A 16,217-nucleotide genomic window follows, 5' to 3' on the forward strand; every position below is an offset into this window, starting at 1 on the left:
TGAGACAAAGAAACACCAGATGGAGCAAGAGAAACCACTACAAGCTTGGGGGAGAGGAGGGGAGGGAGAGACTTCTTTGGAAAGTGTGTGTTTACCTCACCATGTGGAATATGCAGAGGTCTTGCTTTGCCTGCTCCCCTCCTTCTGGGAGATGAGATTTGAGACAAGAGGCAGTGTTAACACACTTACAGGTCTATAGGGCCGGGATGGAGGGCAGCCTGCTAAGTCAGAGTAGGTGGGGTAACTGCTGGAGTCCCTGCATCCAGCTGACAGGAAGGTGGGAGCTGCAGCATGTCCATTTTGACAGCATCCTGTGCTGCGTGGCCGTGGAGTAAGAGAATCTTCTTAATTTCCAGAGTTCTCTCTTTGCTCCTGCTGGGGCTGCCTGGGGCTGCCTGGCACCTGTTCCCAGTCCCTGCCAGTGTTAATGCCCGAAGAGAGCAGCCCAGGGGTGACTGGGACCTGGTCTGTGCCCCTGCCCCTCTTCTAGAGGGTTCAGGGATGGCCTGTGATGGGGAAACCGCCTCCACAGGTGGAGCCAGAGGCCCCCGGCAGCCCTGCCGGGCAGAGCCACGGGTGTGCGGCCACGGGACGGGCGAGGGGCAGGTGTGCGGGGCCCAGGGTGCTGCGGGGCCGCACAGCACGACAAGGCTCCCCGGGCGGCGCGACCACGAACCTGGGGCTGCGGCACATCGGGCCGGGGGCTGGGTACCTGCTGCAGGGGGGCTGAGGGGAGCCCCGCCCGCAGCGCTGCAGGGCCGGGGGCGCCTCGGCGGCGGCGCCCCGACTCCAGCCGCGGGGGCGCGGCCGGGCGGCGGCAGCCGGTGCCGGGGGGCAGCGCTGGGCCGGCCCTGCCGTCTCGCCTCCGCCGCATCCAGGACTTGCCGCAGCCGTGGGCGGCGGAGGGAGGCCGGGCCGGCTGGGGCCGCGGGGCCCGGGGCTGAGGCGGGCCCGCCCCCGAGCAGGGCCAGGCCCGGACGGCGGGCGGGAGGGCCCCGGGAAGCGCCGCAATGCCCGAACCGGCCAGCGCGGCCCCGGCAGCGCCAGGCCCGGGGCGGGGGGGCGGGATGGGGTGAGGGGGTGGGGGGCTGGGGGGGGCAGCGCCGCGCCACGAGGCCCCGCCGCCCCGGCCCCGCCCCCGCGCCAGCCCCGGGTCCGCCACCGTCCCACAATGCCCGGCGGCCCCGCCCCGCTCTGGGTACGCGCGTCCGAGCACCCTCCTTCCTCCTCTTCCCCCCCCCTCCCTCCGCTTCGCCCCGACCGGCCAACCAAACCTGCGCTCCGGTTGGCCGCGGCGCCCCGCCCCACCGGCCCCGCCCCGCCCCGCCGCGCGCAGCGCTCGCCCACTGGCGCCGGCGCCTGTCAGTCAGCGCTTGTTTTCGGCGGCAGCGGGTTGGGTTGCGCCGGCTCGTCGCTGGCTGCTCGGGGCTGTGTGAGGAGGGAGCGGCGGGCGGCGCAGTCGGGCGAGGGCAGCGCGCTGAGGGGGGCGGCGGCGGCGCTAGGCCCGGCCGCAGGAGTCGGGGCCGAGGCCGGGGCCGGGCCGGCGCCGCGGAGGGAGGGAGGGTGGGGTGGGGAGGGAAGGGAAGGGAAGGAGGGGGCGCGGGGCCGGGCCGGGCTCCCGGCCGTGCGGAGGACGGTGGTCGGTGCCGGGGGGGGGTGGGGGGTGGGCGGGGGCGTCCCGGCCGCGGCGCGACCATGACTCTGGAGTCCATGATGGCCTGTTGCCTGAGCGACGAGGTGAAGGAGTCGAAGCGCATCAACGCCGAGATCGAGAAGCAGCTGCGGAGGGACAAGCGCGACGCCCGCCGAGAGCTGAAGCTGCTGCTGCTGGGTGAGCAGCGCCGGGGCCCGGCCCGGCCCGCGGGGCCGCCGCTGCCGCCGCAGGGCCTTGCCCGCCCCTCCGGGGGCCGCGGGTTCGAGACTGCCGCGGGGCTTGACAGGTCCGGGTTGGCTGCGCGGCCCCGCCGCGCCCGGGCTGTGGCAGGGAGCGCGGGTGTGGTGCGGGGGAAGCGGCGGGAGCCACGAGCGCTCCCCGCCTCGGAGCCCTGCGCTCGGGGCGGCCTTCCTGTCGGTGCCGGGGCTGGCCGCCTCATTGGCCGCCCTTTGTTTGCTTTGGGGGTTTTTTTTCTTCCTCTCCTCTCCTTTCCCCTTGCGATGCGTTCTCTGTCAGAACGGGCTTTGACACAGGCGGGAGCGGCGGGGCTGCGGCTCCCGGCTCCGAACGCAGCCGCCCGCCTGCGACCCGTCCCGCAGGAAACGCCTGGCGGGGCGTGCGGGGCCTGGGCTCGGCGTCTGGGAGCCCGCCCGGGCGCTCCGCGGCTTTTCGGGGTTTGTCGGTGAACTTGGGGCCTTGGAAGGGGGTGGAGGGAGGGGGGGGTGGGGGGAGAAGCCGTTCTCCAGCTCCTCGCCCGCTTTGCGCGGCCCCGGGCCGCCCTGAGGGGCTCGGTGAGGCGAGTGCGGCGGGAGGCGAAGCGGCGCGAAGGAGCCGTGTGCCCGATGCGGAAATGGCTTCAGTGTGTGTCGCTGCCTTCAGAGGCAGAGACCGCCCGGGCCGCGATAAGGCTGGAGGTGTTGGGATGGAAGCGGTGGCAGCGTTTGCTGTGGTTATGCAGATGGGTCGCTATTCTCCGCTTATCTCGGGCTCGTAGGGACGCGGGTAATCGCTCGCAGAGAGCAGGCGGCGAAGATTTCGGGCATTTGCATCCTCCTTCAGCTCGGGGCTGGGTGTTTGTGGCTGGGTAGGCCGCGGGTTCAAACTTGCTGGGGTTTTCCTGGGGGCTGTGGCTCGGCCTTGCCGGTGTGTGTGTCCGTCCGTCCGTCCTGCCTGGGGCCTCCCGGCGCTGCTGGGGCCGAAATGCGAGGCAGGTGTGGTGGGTTGAGCTGGCTCGCTGGGGTCTGTGGGGCGGTGGTGAGCTGTGGGGCACAGGTGAGGCTGCTCCTCATGAAAACAAACGTGAAACTTCATGCGAGTGAGGTGAGGCCGAGCCTGCCCGGTCCTTTGTAGGTCTCTGACGCTGTTGCACGGTGGGAATTGTGAAGTGAAGGGCAGGGCTTTCCTTCTCACCACGAATCCGCCACGATGAGCATGTTGCTGTTGTTCAGGTGAAAGGGAAAATCACCGGCTTGCCATGGGTGCTCTTTGAAGATGCCCTGCGAGGGGTTTTGTAGGCTAGGAAGCTCGTGTCTCATCCTCACGCTTCCTTAAAGCAGTCCCACGGAAGCGACTGCTTCAAAATAGGTTGGCACTATAGGGTAGATCTGGGTTAAGAAGATCCCACTGGATCTAAAGATTCCACTTTTGAAATAATTCAGATTGCTCGAGAACCCTTTCTGCTTTCCTGAAAGATGCAGCTAAGGAAGATTCAGCATCAGATCAAAACAAATCTATATGAACAGGTTAATATTGGGTAAGCAGCACTCCTGGCTTTGGGGGGGGGTTGTTAGATGCTCTTCACTGGCTACAGCGTCGCACGCTGCCCACCTTAAGCTGTGCCAGGTAACGTCTGTTCTCTCTCCTTGACGTAACTGCTGCTTGCAGGGATTTGTTCTGTTTTGCTCCTGTTACGAGCAGTCCTTCCCTTCACAAATATTACTGGTTGTGTGAGGGAGAGGGCTTTCCCAAATCCCCACAGTTTTGAGAAGAGGATGTGTGTGGAGGGAGTTTCTCTCTTGTAGAAACTCTGCTGAGGCTTCTTGTCCCTACATCCCGTAACGATATATTAGTTTGCTGAAGCCTAGAAGAGAAAATCGGGGTGAAGAATAACAGTGCCAATCAAGAAATTTCTTTTCAAGGTATTGGACGTTGCCCTCTGGCATAAGGCAGCCGTTTGTCTTTTTACTGGGTGGGGAGGGGGGAGGATATCTGATACAAAAATCACTTGTGATTGAGCCTGCGATACTGTGAGAGAGCCAGGCGTTTACAATTAGCAACTTATTGTAAACTCTGCTGCTTTCAGGTGTTGGCAGGAAGAAATGGTGAATTCAGGTTATCTCCTTGTCTCCCCATTGTCATGTTTAAAAAGGGATTTGTGCTGTTAATGTGGGAGAGCTCCTAATGTTCTCCTGTAGTGCTGTTCTGGTGGATAGGTACAAGCAAGAGAGACCTTTAAAAAAAAAAAATCCAAACCAAAACCACCCCAAAACCCAGCAACAACAAAACCCAACCTGCAGATCACCCCAAAACACCCCTCTCCCTTCACCACCCCCCAAAACAAAACAAGCAGCCAACCGAGCGAGGAGTGATGGTGAAGTGGCTGCGTTTGGCCTCCGAATGTCTGCAGTCAGTGAATGCTGGGGCTGAGGTTTCTCTCCTGTTTTTGGTGTTGGAATGCTTTGAAGCACCACTTTTACTTTTTTTCTTCTCTCAGTGTTGGTTGCTGTGGTAAAGGACGAGGAAGTATTTCTCACCACAGTGAGAGAAACCACAAAAGATTTCAGTTTCCAATCCCCCCACCCCACCCCATTTACGGTGTAGCTTTCTGTTTGAGATGGGGAGAGTTTTCTGCATGTTTATGATGTTAATATCTAACTACACTGACATAATTTCTGTCAGTTGTTGGAGATGGGGAGAGCTTGTTTATTTTAAACACACTGCTCCTAGTTATGTGCCTGCTGCTTTTATTTCAGCATATTTATTTGTTTGCCTTTTAGCCTGGCGCTATAAACATGAGTAACTGAGAAATCTGAATGTGAGTAGTGCTGGTGATGAATGAATGAGATCCTCTCCTGATCCAGCCATCCCTAGTGCCAGGAGAAAGCAAGCATCCTCCTTTGTTAACTGTGGATTGTCACTTAGGTTTTGTTCTCGGTGGTCAAGCCAGCTGGGCAACTGGATTAAAAATGTAGATATTTATTCTGTGTACCAGTGAATTTGAGACTGAATGAGAGTACTTGGTGGAAGGGTCACCACTTAGGCTGGTGCTTGTGGGGTGAGGCTTGCTAATCACATATAGGACCTGTATTGTCCCCTCCACAGAATGTCCTGGTACAGAGTGGAAGTTGCTGGGTTCTTTCTGTAATACCAGTTGAATGGTGAATGTCCCGAGGCCGTGTGACAGTGTGGGGCTTTAACTGAGGATGATCTTTTCCACTTACTGTGTTAGAGCGTTCCCACCAGTCAGGGGCATCAGCTTGTTCAGAGGGGAGATAATGGCAGGACAAGGGGGATGGAGTGAAGCTGGAGGAGGGAAGGGTGAGAGGAGATATTGGGGGGAAGCTCTTTGCAGAGAGAGTGGTGAGGGGCTGGAAGGGGCTGCCCAGAGAGGGGGTGGGTGCCCCGTCCCTGGGGGTGTCCAAGACCAGGTTGGATGGGGCCCTGGGCAGCCTTGTGTAGCTCCAGGCCTGGAGGTTGGTGTCCCTGCCTGAGGCAGGGGGTTGGAGCTCTGGGACCCTTGGGGTCCCACCCAGCCCAGCCCAGTCTGGGATTCTGTGATCTTTTTGTGTCACCCGTTGGCCTTCACGTGTTAAATGACACTTCCCTGGGGCCATAAACGTAGGAGGGGGAGGCCCAGCCCAGCCCGACGGGCTGCAGGAAGCAGGCGTGGGAAGGGCCGGACTCTCCTGGCAGAGGCGCGCGTCGTGCTCGCTCCTTCCTACCTTCTGCGAGGCGCAGCCGCTCAGGGCAGCGACCCGGCGTAGAGAGGATCCGGCAGCGTCGCTGAGCAGCCCGCGGCCTGTGAGGGATCACGTCAGGGCGCAGACGGCGGCCGGCACCGGGCTGCTCCCTTCCCCGCCGGGCGCCATTTTTAACTCTGCTGTGTCCAGCGGCTGCCGGCGGCCTTGGACAGGCCTCTGTCCATGGGGACGGTTCTCTCCTCATCCTTAGGAGCAAACCTGGTGTTTGCCCGGTCGTTTGTGATACTGCACAGAGGCGCCGACTGGATTGTTCACATCAGATGGACGAGCAAGTAGTGTCTTGATCCTCGTTCTTCTTTAGGGCTGGTTTTTCTCCTGTTTGGGGTCTTTTCCATGAAAAGACACGTGCTCTGCCAGGTAAAGAGTGTTTTGTGCCAGATCTCAGCAAAAGGAAGTCAGAGGGCTGGAGCAGCTCCCCTGTGGAGAGAGGCTGAGGGAGCTGGGCTGTGTCAGCCTGGAGAGGAGAAGGCTGTGGGGGGACCTCACTGCAGCCTCCCAGTCCCTGGAGGGAGCAGAGGAACAGGAGGGGAATCAGCTTGTTAAGAGGGGAGATAATGGCAGGACAAGGGGGATGGAGTGAAGCTGGAGGAGGGAAGGGTTAGAGGAGATATTGGGGGGAAGCTCTTTGCAGAGAGAGTGGTGAGGGGCTGGAACAGGCTGCCCAGAGAGGGGGTGGGTGCCCCGTCCCTGGGGGTGTCCAAGGCCAGGTTGGCTGGGGCCCTGGGCAACCTTGTGTAGCTCCAGGGCTGGAGGTTGGTGTCCCTGCCTGTGGCAGGGGGTTGGAGCTCTGTGACCCTTGGGGTCCCTCCCAACCCAGACCAGGCTGGGATTCTACGAAAGCCAATCTGCTCTTTACCGTGCAGAGAAGCTTCCCCTGGCCCACTGCTGGCTGGCCTCTCAGCTGGCAGTACGTAGCACATGGCGAGCACGCCCGGGCCCGCTCTGGCTGGTGCTGTAGGGAGCATCTCACTGGAGTATCTGGGAACAGGTCAGGTGTGACGGGCAAGGGGCCTCTTGACGCAGAGCCCGGTGGGAGTGGCTGTAACGTGAGATTTGGAATAAGTACCCGAGCTGCTTTGGAAGGCTGTGGCAAAGGACAAGATGTCTCCCTTCTGTGCCGTGAGGGTCATCGTGGGGATGAGCTGCACCGTCCAGGCTGCCTTCTGATATCCTGGAAAGCGGCTAAAAAACTGATGGGGAGTGATGTGGACCTGGGTGCAGTCCTAGGAAGGTTGGGGGGTGATGCGATTGGCGTTAGCTTGCTTTCTTCTGCAGCACACCTGGCTTGGGATGGGTCCTGACTCTCTCTCTTGCGTTCTGTAGGCACTGGGGAGAGTGGGAAAAGCACGTTCATTAAGCAGATGCGTATAATTCATGGCTCAGGCTACTCTGAAGAGGACAAAAAAGGCTTCACCAAGCTGGTGTACCAAAACATCTTCACTGCCATGCAGTCTATGATCAGGGCCATGGAAACCCTGAAGATTCTGTACAAATATGAACAGAACAAGGTAAGCTGCTCACAGTTTTTTACCAGGGGGTTTTAGGCAATGGGGACTCTGGGGTTTGACTCATAAGTTCCTCTTTGTTTGCGTCCTCCTGCCTTCCTGAACCCTTTCCCATACACGTCGTGTGCTTTAAGATCTGCTTTTTATGATGTCTTGCTGATTTCTGCCTCTGTGTACTTGGTTGTGGTAAGGGGTAGAGTAACCTTCTCAGGGTGCTTTGTGCTCTGCTCTGCAGGCTGAGTGGTGGGAGCAGGGAATTGGGGTACGATGCAGCGTGTAGGAGAGGTGTTCTTCTTACTCATCTCAAGGATTCAGCTTTGTTAAACACGTGGGGCTTTTCTTTGCATGAATTGCCATTCACATCTGAACTGGAAGCTGACAAAATACATACTGGATCCAAAAGACACCTCTACTGGTCGCTATCGCTATTCCTGCTACCTGGCAGGTTTTCTGATAGGGACTGACCCAAGGTCCAAACCTTTCTTTGAGGGTTTTCCACAGGAACATGGCTCAGGCTGAAGTCTGGCTTACTGATTTTGAGTCCAGGAATAAGTTTTTCAGCCTAAAAATTACGTTTTTCAGCCTAAATTATTTTACCTTTTGGGGAAGGAGGATGGGAAGAGTGTTCCAGGGAATTAAATTATTTTTTTCAGTATGTTTTTGATCTTTAATGCTTAATACCTCAATGTTTTGAAGTGAAATTGTATTTTATCAGTTCTGTCACACAGTAACTCGGACCTGAGTTTAAGTAACCGTTTCTAGGGGCTGGCTGGGGCACCAGGAGTTCTTGAATCTGAATGCCTTTTTTGTCTTTTGAGAGGTTCTGTGGTGTAAGTGATGAGAACAGGCAGGGTGTGAGGAAGCTTGCCTTGCCTGGGTGTTGCCCTGTGCATTGTGGAGGTGTTTTGATAGAGATAATCAGAATTATATGGAGACCTTGGCTTTGGGGTTTGTTTTTCCTGGTATGGGTGGTATAGGCAAAAGCCCCTTCCTGTGGCAAGTGCACCAAAGACTTCAGAAAGCCCTTTGGTGTGGGTAATAACCTCCCAGATGCCACAGGCTGTTGTAATGACTCTAGTCCTGCCTCTGCTTATGGATTGTAGGGTGGACATATTTATTTTCTCTCTCCGAAGAGCGTGTGATCGAAGTGCATGGAAGCAGTGTCTTTATTGCTGTTCAGAACGTAGCTCAGTTGGGTGGTGGTTTGTGTGTGTTTGTTTTTTCTGTTATCCAGCTGCAATTTAAGCTCCTCAGAAGTTGAGCAGTCTGTGGTTCTTCAGAGTGAATGCTCTGCCTTGGGAACTGCTGTGTTTCAAAAGACCTGGTGATCCAAGGATAGGTGGAACTTGCTGTTTTACCCCTTATTCTGTGAAGGAACTTGTGATGCTTTGGGAGAATGTCTGCTATGTCTTAGATACAGAGTTTACCCATTGTCCCTTTGGTCTTAGCAACCTGATCCACAACCAGCACGTGGATCCTTGAAGACATAACGTAAAGATTTAGTTCCTGTAAGAACAGTTTTGCCTGCCTGTGACTGGCACCTCCTGCTCCTCACACCACCCACCCCTTTCCCCCTCTTCTTTCTTCTCCCCTTGTCCCTCTCCAGGCCAATGCAGTGCTGATCCGGGAAGTGGATGTAGAAAAGGTCATGACATTTGAGCAGCCATATGTAAGTGCAATTAAAACGTTGTGGAACGACCCTGGAATACAAGAGTGCTATGACAGGAGAAGAGAATATCAGCTTTCTGATTCAGCTAAATAGTAAGTATAGGATCAGTGGGAGATGGGCTAACAGATGATACCTCTCCATTGAGGTGTGGAGCTGAGTTCAGAGGGCAGGGATGCTGCTGGGGACTTCACCACGTAGTTTGAGTGAAGCAGCTTTTGTGTTTTTCATGGAGGCTGATGAGGCTTGCTGGGGTTTCAGGCACACTGCACGGTCTGCTGGCTGTGTGTGTTGGGATAAAAGTCACAGGTACATGAGTGGTGCTTGTAGGAGAGTAACTGGCAACTTGTGTGAATCTGGCTCTGGAAAGGCAAAGAGCTTTGCTGGAGATGGGGAAACAGAAGCACAAGGTTGGAAAAGACCTTTAAGATCGAGTCCAACCATTCCTGTCCTGTGCTATCTACCCTTTTTTCAACCACATCCAGGGATGGTGACTCAACCACCTCCCTGTTTATTTGGGGGTAGACTTAGCAATGGTAAGGACGTTCTGGTGGGGGAGAAGGACAGCTCTTCACACACCTGCATCTGGGTACGCACGAGGCTGGAGCCTCTGCCTTATGCTGCCTGTTTTAACAGTTGGTCTTGATGGTCTTAAAGATCTTTTCCAACCAGAAGGATTCTATGCTTCTGTGTTGGTCCTGGCTCTTAGGCAGCAGAAGCGTTGCTCTTTCCCTTCAGATCTGTCCTTTGGCCTTTGGTGGATGTGGTTGTGTAGCTTAATGGATTCATTATGAAAAAACCCAAACCCTGAGCCTGGTGACAGGTTCATTTATAACCAGAAAACCTCAGATGAGACTTGATTCTGAAACATAAAGCATCCACTGTGCTTAAAGGTTCTTTGTAGTAAAGACTGTCTTCCACACTCCTTACAGAGTTGATAAAGTTATCCTCTATCCAGCCACCTATCCAGCCATCCTCCAGAGGGGCTGGCTGGTGAGTTACTGTTCCCCAAAGATGTGTTGTGTTATTTTTTTCACCTCACAATTTCAGTGGCTCAAGTGACTTCTGACCCTCCTGTTACCTTAGGGAAGGACTAAACATAGCAGTGTTTAAATCTGTGTGTTTATGTGCTGCAGCCTCAGGTAGTTTTATGCTGCTTTGTTTCCCCTGTGCTTCCTGCAGCTATCTCAGCGACGTGGATCGTATCGCTACGCCAGGATATCTACCAACTCAGCAAGATGTGCTACGGGTTAGAGTTCCTACAACCGGCATCATAGAGTACCCCTTTGACCTAGAGAATATTATCTTCAGGTACTGCAGGTGTATTCGTGTTGCAGCTGAGCTGAGGGAGGGGTGATGTGGCTTCAGGAAGGATGAGCTCTGGATTGCTTTAGAGTGTCCAGGTCCTTAGTTTGAGAGGGTTGAGGGGATGTTTGTGCTGTGAGGTTGGGAAGTATCTGCTGACAGGTGCTCCTGGCACGGGGATGGTGTAACATTTTACTCTGAGTAGGGAAAACCCCACTCTGAAGTGTTGCCTGTCACTTAAATCAGTGATGCTCAAAGCCCAACTAACCATCTCCCAGGAACTGATGTCCTCCTGGTGGGAGACGGCATTGCTGCCATCCGAGGCTGGAGCGGTGGCTTGTGAGGCAGCTGGGTGAACTGTTGTAGCTGAAGCCACCAAGGGGAGGAGAAGGGAGGTTGCTCTGGGCACTGTTTGGCTTGAAATGTATTTCTTTTTAGACTATTTAGCTCAAGCAACTTTGACCATTTATTTCTCCTTAAAGAGACCACATTTCATGCAGAAAGACACCTCCTGTGTGACACGAGACAGTAACGCTGCTGTTTGGGACTTGAATTTGGTATCCCTGGCCCATGGCTGGCTCTTCAGTTTGATATATTTCCAGAGCAGGGTGTTTTGTAAACTTGATGGTTCTGTTAGCAAGCACAGATTAATTTGAATGGCTGCATTTGTTCTCATCCTGTGCTGGTCCTTTGTGTTTGGGTGGAGAAATGCAGCAGCTCTGGTGATACTCTGTGTGTTTCTTTCCCTTAGAATGGTGGATGTAGGAGGCCAAAGATCAGAACGAAGGAAGTGGATCCATTGCTTTGAAAATGTGACTTCCATCATGTTTTTAGTAGCACTTAGTGAATATGACCAAGTTCTGGTGGAATCTGATAACGAGGTAAGCCAAAGGAATGGGAACTCTGCAGGAGGAGGGTGGGAGGAAAGGAGGAATGTCTTTCCAGCTCCTTTGGAGGTTGGTACCAAAGTGCTCGGTGCCAAGTTGGATTAACAAGTGTTGCTGGTTTTGGCCTTCAGTTCTTCCTGTTGCAAAGGGAACATGAGCCTCAGTGGGTCATGATGTCCCTGAGCATGGAAAACACACAGTGCATTCAGCTCACCTGTACTTCAAGTGATACAGAAATACTCTGCAATTGCTGAGTTCTGTGTGCCTGGCAGGTACTGTGCAGTGTGCCAGCATCTCCCCGCACAGAACTACTTGGTGCTGTGACTGCTGCCTGGATAGATAGTGACTGGGCTCTTGGAAGGTGCAGTGCTCAATTTTTGCACTTGCTAATAGATTAAAATAATAATAAATGCCATTAGGTAACTGTAATTACTCCTTTTCTCCCAGACAAAAAGCGTGTTCACAGAGTATCGTGGCCACTTCTCTCACATGGGTGTGAAAGCATAAAATGGAATGGCTTGTCAATTAAATGAAGCTTGAGTCCATCAGATTTGCATTTCCTTTCCATTTGCTGGTACAACTTGAGCCAGAACACCTATCTGGGGCCAGAATATTCTGTGTCTAGTATCAGATTGATCCTGCATTGAGTACATGTAGCAGGAAGGCATCTCAGTGCTTGTTTGTTAAAACACAGCTTGCTTCTTCTCATTCCAGAACCGTATGGAGGAGAGTAAAGCTCTCTTTCGAACCATTATCACTTATCCATGGTTCCAAAACTCTTCTGTTATCCTCTTTCTCAACAAGAAAGACCTGTTGGAAGACAAGATCCTATATTCCCACCTTGTTGACTATTTCCCAGAGTTTGATGGTGAGTGGTTTTGAAGGAGGAATGCTCTATATCTACAAGAAGGGGTAGAGGCTTTGGGGTTGTTTGTTTTTAAAGAAAACTCCTATCTAGAGATGGGGAAAAACATCTTAATTTAAGAAAGAATGAGAAAATGTCACCAAAATGTCTTAGTTTGTAGATAATTAGAATCTGATTGAACGATCAAATAATGAACCTCTCCTAGATGAACCACCACCCCCTCCAAATATGCTCTTCAAAGTACTAGGTAGTGGAAGTTGTAACTTTCCAACCCTGTTTGTGTATACAACCCATGACAATTCACTGGTGTACTGGGCATTTCAACCCTCTGGCTGAGAGGTGACTTGAGTCCTTGTTTTGAGCAACTCACTGTCAAACACCCAAGTTCAGGTGCTGAAAAATCTCCCCTAGCATGAAATTCTCACTAGCTGTGGGAAATGAATACCTTTGTGAAGCAGAGAAATGCCCATCTGAAACAACATTTCTTCCCCAAAATAGTATTTCCAGCTCTTCAGTTGAGTGAATTTAAAGTTGGCTGGTAAGACAGGGCTGCAAAGAAATGAAGATAGTGGAGAGTGAGGTCGGGTAACACACTCCTTGCTGGGCTCACCTGTATTAACTTGGTTATTGGCTTTAGAAATGCAAGGTGAGGGCAGAATTGCCATTTTGCCATTGTTTCTTTGAACTGACTGATGAAGTTGCTGCCTATTAACTGTCCTCCTGCTCGTGGAGTTTCATGCCCCCTGCTGTCAGAAAGCATGAGCACTCTGATGTCCTCAGTGGTGGGAAACATCACTGGGAGTGGCTGGTGAGCGGATCTTCTCCACCTGAACAGCTGGAGATAAGATCACCACATCAGGAAGTGTCATATACTCCCTCTTTTTTTCATGTAGATGTTTGTGGTAGCTCCTTCTTGGATGCTGTGTCACTTGGGAGTGGAAGGTACCACCTCTCAGAAGGTGATCCTTGCTGTGGAGAACGTGATACCACCAGTACACTGTTGAGTGTCAGTAGGTGGCATTTTTCTGAGGAGTTTTCAGTCATATGGATTAAATACTGGAAAAAAATCCAGGTTTTCACAGAATCCCAGAACATTAGGAGTTGGAAGGGACCTTGAAAGGTCATCTAGTCCAATTATCATCTCTGTAGCCTCCTCTGGACTCTCTCCAGGAGATCCCTGTCCCTTTTGTCCCAGGGAGCCCAGACCTGGACACAACACTCCAGGTGGGGCCTGAGCAGGGCAGAGCAGAGGGGGAGGATCCCCTCCTGTGACCTGCTGCCCACACTCCTGCTGATGCCCCCCAGGATCCCATTGTCTCTCTCAGCCCCCAGGCCACACTGCTGGCTCATGGCCACCCTGTCACCCACCAGCACCCCCAGGTCCTTCTCCACAGAGCTCCTCTCCAGCAGCTCATCCCCAGCCTGTCCTGATTCCAGCAGTTATTGCTTCCCAGGTGCCAGACTCCACACTTGCTTTTATTGAACCTCACTTGGTTTCTTACTTCAGCTCCTGGGACTTCCAGGCAAGAAACGATCCTGCTTCTTTATAGCTCTGTAACCCCCCCAAGAAACAGTGTCTCAGCAGCTGTTCTGATGGCTGAAGCCAGCAGGTCAGGCTCAGCATAAAGCCATTGACTGGTTTCTTTGTTTGCTGCAGGCCCACAGAGGGATGCTCAGGCAGCCCGCGAGTTCATTCTCAAGATGTTTGTGGATTTGAACCCAGACAGCGATAAAATCATCTATTCCCACTTCACATGTGCCACAGACACAGAGAACATCCGGTTCGTCTTCGCCGCCGTCAAGGACACCATCCTACAGCTCAACCTGAAGGAGTACAACCTGGTTTGACCCTGCTCTGCTCTTTGGCCCCTTGAGAGGCTCCGTTGGGAAGAAAAGACAAAAAACAAACAAAAACAACAAAAAAAAAAAAAGAGAGAGAGAGAGAAATTTTAAACATGACAGGAAAAACAAAACAAAACACCCCCCCTCCCAAGTTTTAATTTTTCATGATGTAATGATTGCAAATTGTCTGATCTGTGGAGTGGCAAGTGCTCAGTGTTACCCTGGAGTCTCATGTCTCTGTCCACAGAGTAGCTGATTTCCTGGTGTTAACCAATGGCTTTGATTTCACAGTTAACGGGGATATGCCTCATTTCTTCAGCACCTTGCTTACTTCTGAATTACTTCTTTTTTTTGCCAAACAGCTAAGGCTCTCTCATCCTGAGCTTTCCTTTGTTGCTTAGCCACCTCTCCCCTCACCCCTCCTCTTCATTCCCATGGTATAGAGAGAAAAACCACCCCAAACCCCCACGACTTTCCAGCCGAGATTGTGAATTCACTGGACTGTGGGAGTGCAGAATGCTACTGGTCCCTTGGCCTCGTGCTACAGGGTGCCTCTGGTGTCATTTGCTAATCCTGCTTGCTTCCCCCAGCCCACCCCAGCCCTTCTTTCCCTTCCCCAGGACACGCTCCATGGTTCACTGTGATGAAACGTTGGGGAGCAGCGATTGCTCCCCAACTCTTGTGCAAAAAAGAGAGAGAGAGAGAAAGGCAAAACACCACCAACAAAAAGCCATCACTTTTCCATTCTTTATATATTTTAGTTCTGAGTTATTTTTTTTCCTTATCAATTATAAAAGGTATGGAGACTGTGATTTTTGTTTCTTCTTTTTTAAATTATTGAAGTTCTATACATAGTTTGCTACGTGTTGCTGTATTTTATTCATGGACTACGAATGATGGAAGCTCTTGGAGCTAATAGCTGCTGAGCCTGGGGAAGTGCCTGACTGTAATTATTCTTTTTTTTTTTTAATTTTATTTTATTATTATTATTTTATCTTTGGTTTCATTTCTTTCTGTGCACATCCACACGTCCTCCCCGCACCACGAGCGCACGCCCGACGCTCAAGGCTCCATTTGCAGAGAGAAATAACTACATTCTGAGTGTAGGAGATGCCATCACCTGAGTGACTTCTCTATGCAGCAGATCTCAAAAGCACACTGAGGAATTGTGGCATTTAAACACCCGACTTTGGATTGGAAACAAGTCTTTATATATGAAGTCTTGTGCCACCCTCTAGTTCTTTTCTTGCTGCTAGTGGCAAACAAGCCTTGATTAATGAGTTTTGTGCCAGTGTGTTGAATGACTTGGTAAGAATTCCTCTGTCCTGGCCAGCTTAGAAAGGACCAGAGTTGGTTGGTGCCAAACTTTGGGATGCAGGTAGGGTTCTTACTTGAACAGATTGAGGATGTGGCTCCTGGAGGGAGCGGCTGATTCTTTCTCCCCGTTAATGCATTCCCCCCCCGAGGCACATGCTGCTGTGTTTCTCTTGGAAAAGACTTGCACACACACACTAGCTCCAGGGTGATAACCCACGTTCCCAGGAGTCGTGGCTGGAGCAGCCCTGCTGTGCTCACACTTTGGTTCAGCAGGTGGGGAGAGGCAGAGGCAGCAGGGCTTGTTGGTGCAGGTAGAACCTAGAGTGGAAGTAGTTCTGGATCCCAGATGCCAAATGAAACCACTTGAGTGGAAGGATGTGAAGCCTTTGCACCTTAGAGAGCTTTTTTTTCCAGGAGCTGAGGCAAGTGAACAAACACCCTGAAGACCTGTTGCCAGCCTGGAAGATAAACCGTGGTGGCAAGGCAAGGAGTGAGTAGGAAGTGGAAATCAGAGCCACCTCTGGACCTGTGTTTAGCCATCACTAATGCTTCTGTTTCAATTCCAACAAGTAGCATTGGGTCCAAATTCTCTGGATCACCCAGACTGCCCCCTTGAAGGCTAGCAGGCTGCCAGTAGAGAAGAGACTAAATGAGCTGCACTGTTGAAGGGGGCTGTTGATATTTTTGTCTCTTTTGTAGACAGAGCACTACATCAGTGTTTTGCACAACATGTAAGAGTAAATCTTAACTGAGATACTTAAGATGCTTTGATCTAGAACACTAAAACATGGAGGGATGTAACTTTGAGTCATTCTCTTTAGAGGTCCCTCTTGTTTTCCAGACTAGCTGAGGGAAGCCTCTGTATGTCTCAGAGCACTACAGAAGAAAGCAAGCTCTGCTAAGAGTGCTTAGAGAGCTCAAGTTGGAACAGTAGCCATGGGACCAACAGTTAAAGAGCCAGTCTGGCCGAGTGGGGATGCTGAGGGAAACCCAGCATCTCTGTAGCCTGGCCGTGCTCTGGACTGCCTTTAACACTTGGGAGGAATGAGAGGGATTCCCATGTGTCAGACAGCTTTGCATCAATTTTACTGCTTGGGTTTTTTTTTTTGTGTGTGTGTGTCTTTATGCCAAAATGATCCATTTTTGTAGAAACTGTCCTGTAAAGAGGAGTTTGTAATCTCCATGTATTCTAAACG

The 16,217-nt window shown here is 52.6% G+C and overlaps 1 protein-coding gene across 1 annotated transcript; it reads left to right on the forward strand.

The window, feature by feature from the left end:
• Window positions 1–1,695: 1,695 nt before the first annotated feature.
• On the forward strand, window positions 1,696–14,558 carry GNA11 (G protein subunit alpha 11; the record flags this gene model as incomplete). The annotated part of the gene is made up of 7 exons (XM_084276212.1): window positions 1,696–1,831; window positions 6,958–7,142; window positions 8,746–8,900; window positions 9,988–10,116; window positions 10,862–10,991; window positions 11,712–11,865; window positions 13,520–14,558. 7 exons carry the CDS (start codon window positions 1,696–1,698, stop codon window positions 13,708–13,710), a joined length of 1,080 nt encoding a protein of 359 aa, XP_084132338.1. The 3' UTR covers window positions 13,711–14,558.
• Window positions 14,559–16,217: the final 1,659 nt, after the last annotated feature.

Source organism: Gallinula chloropus (genome assembly GCF_964237585.1).
Source record: "Gallinula chloropus genome assembly, chromosome: 28".
NCBI lineage: Eukaryota > Metazoa > Chordata > Aves > Gruiformes > Rallidae > Gallinula > Gallinula chloropus.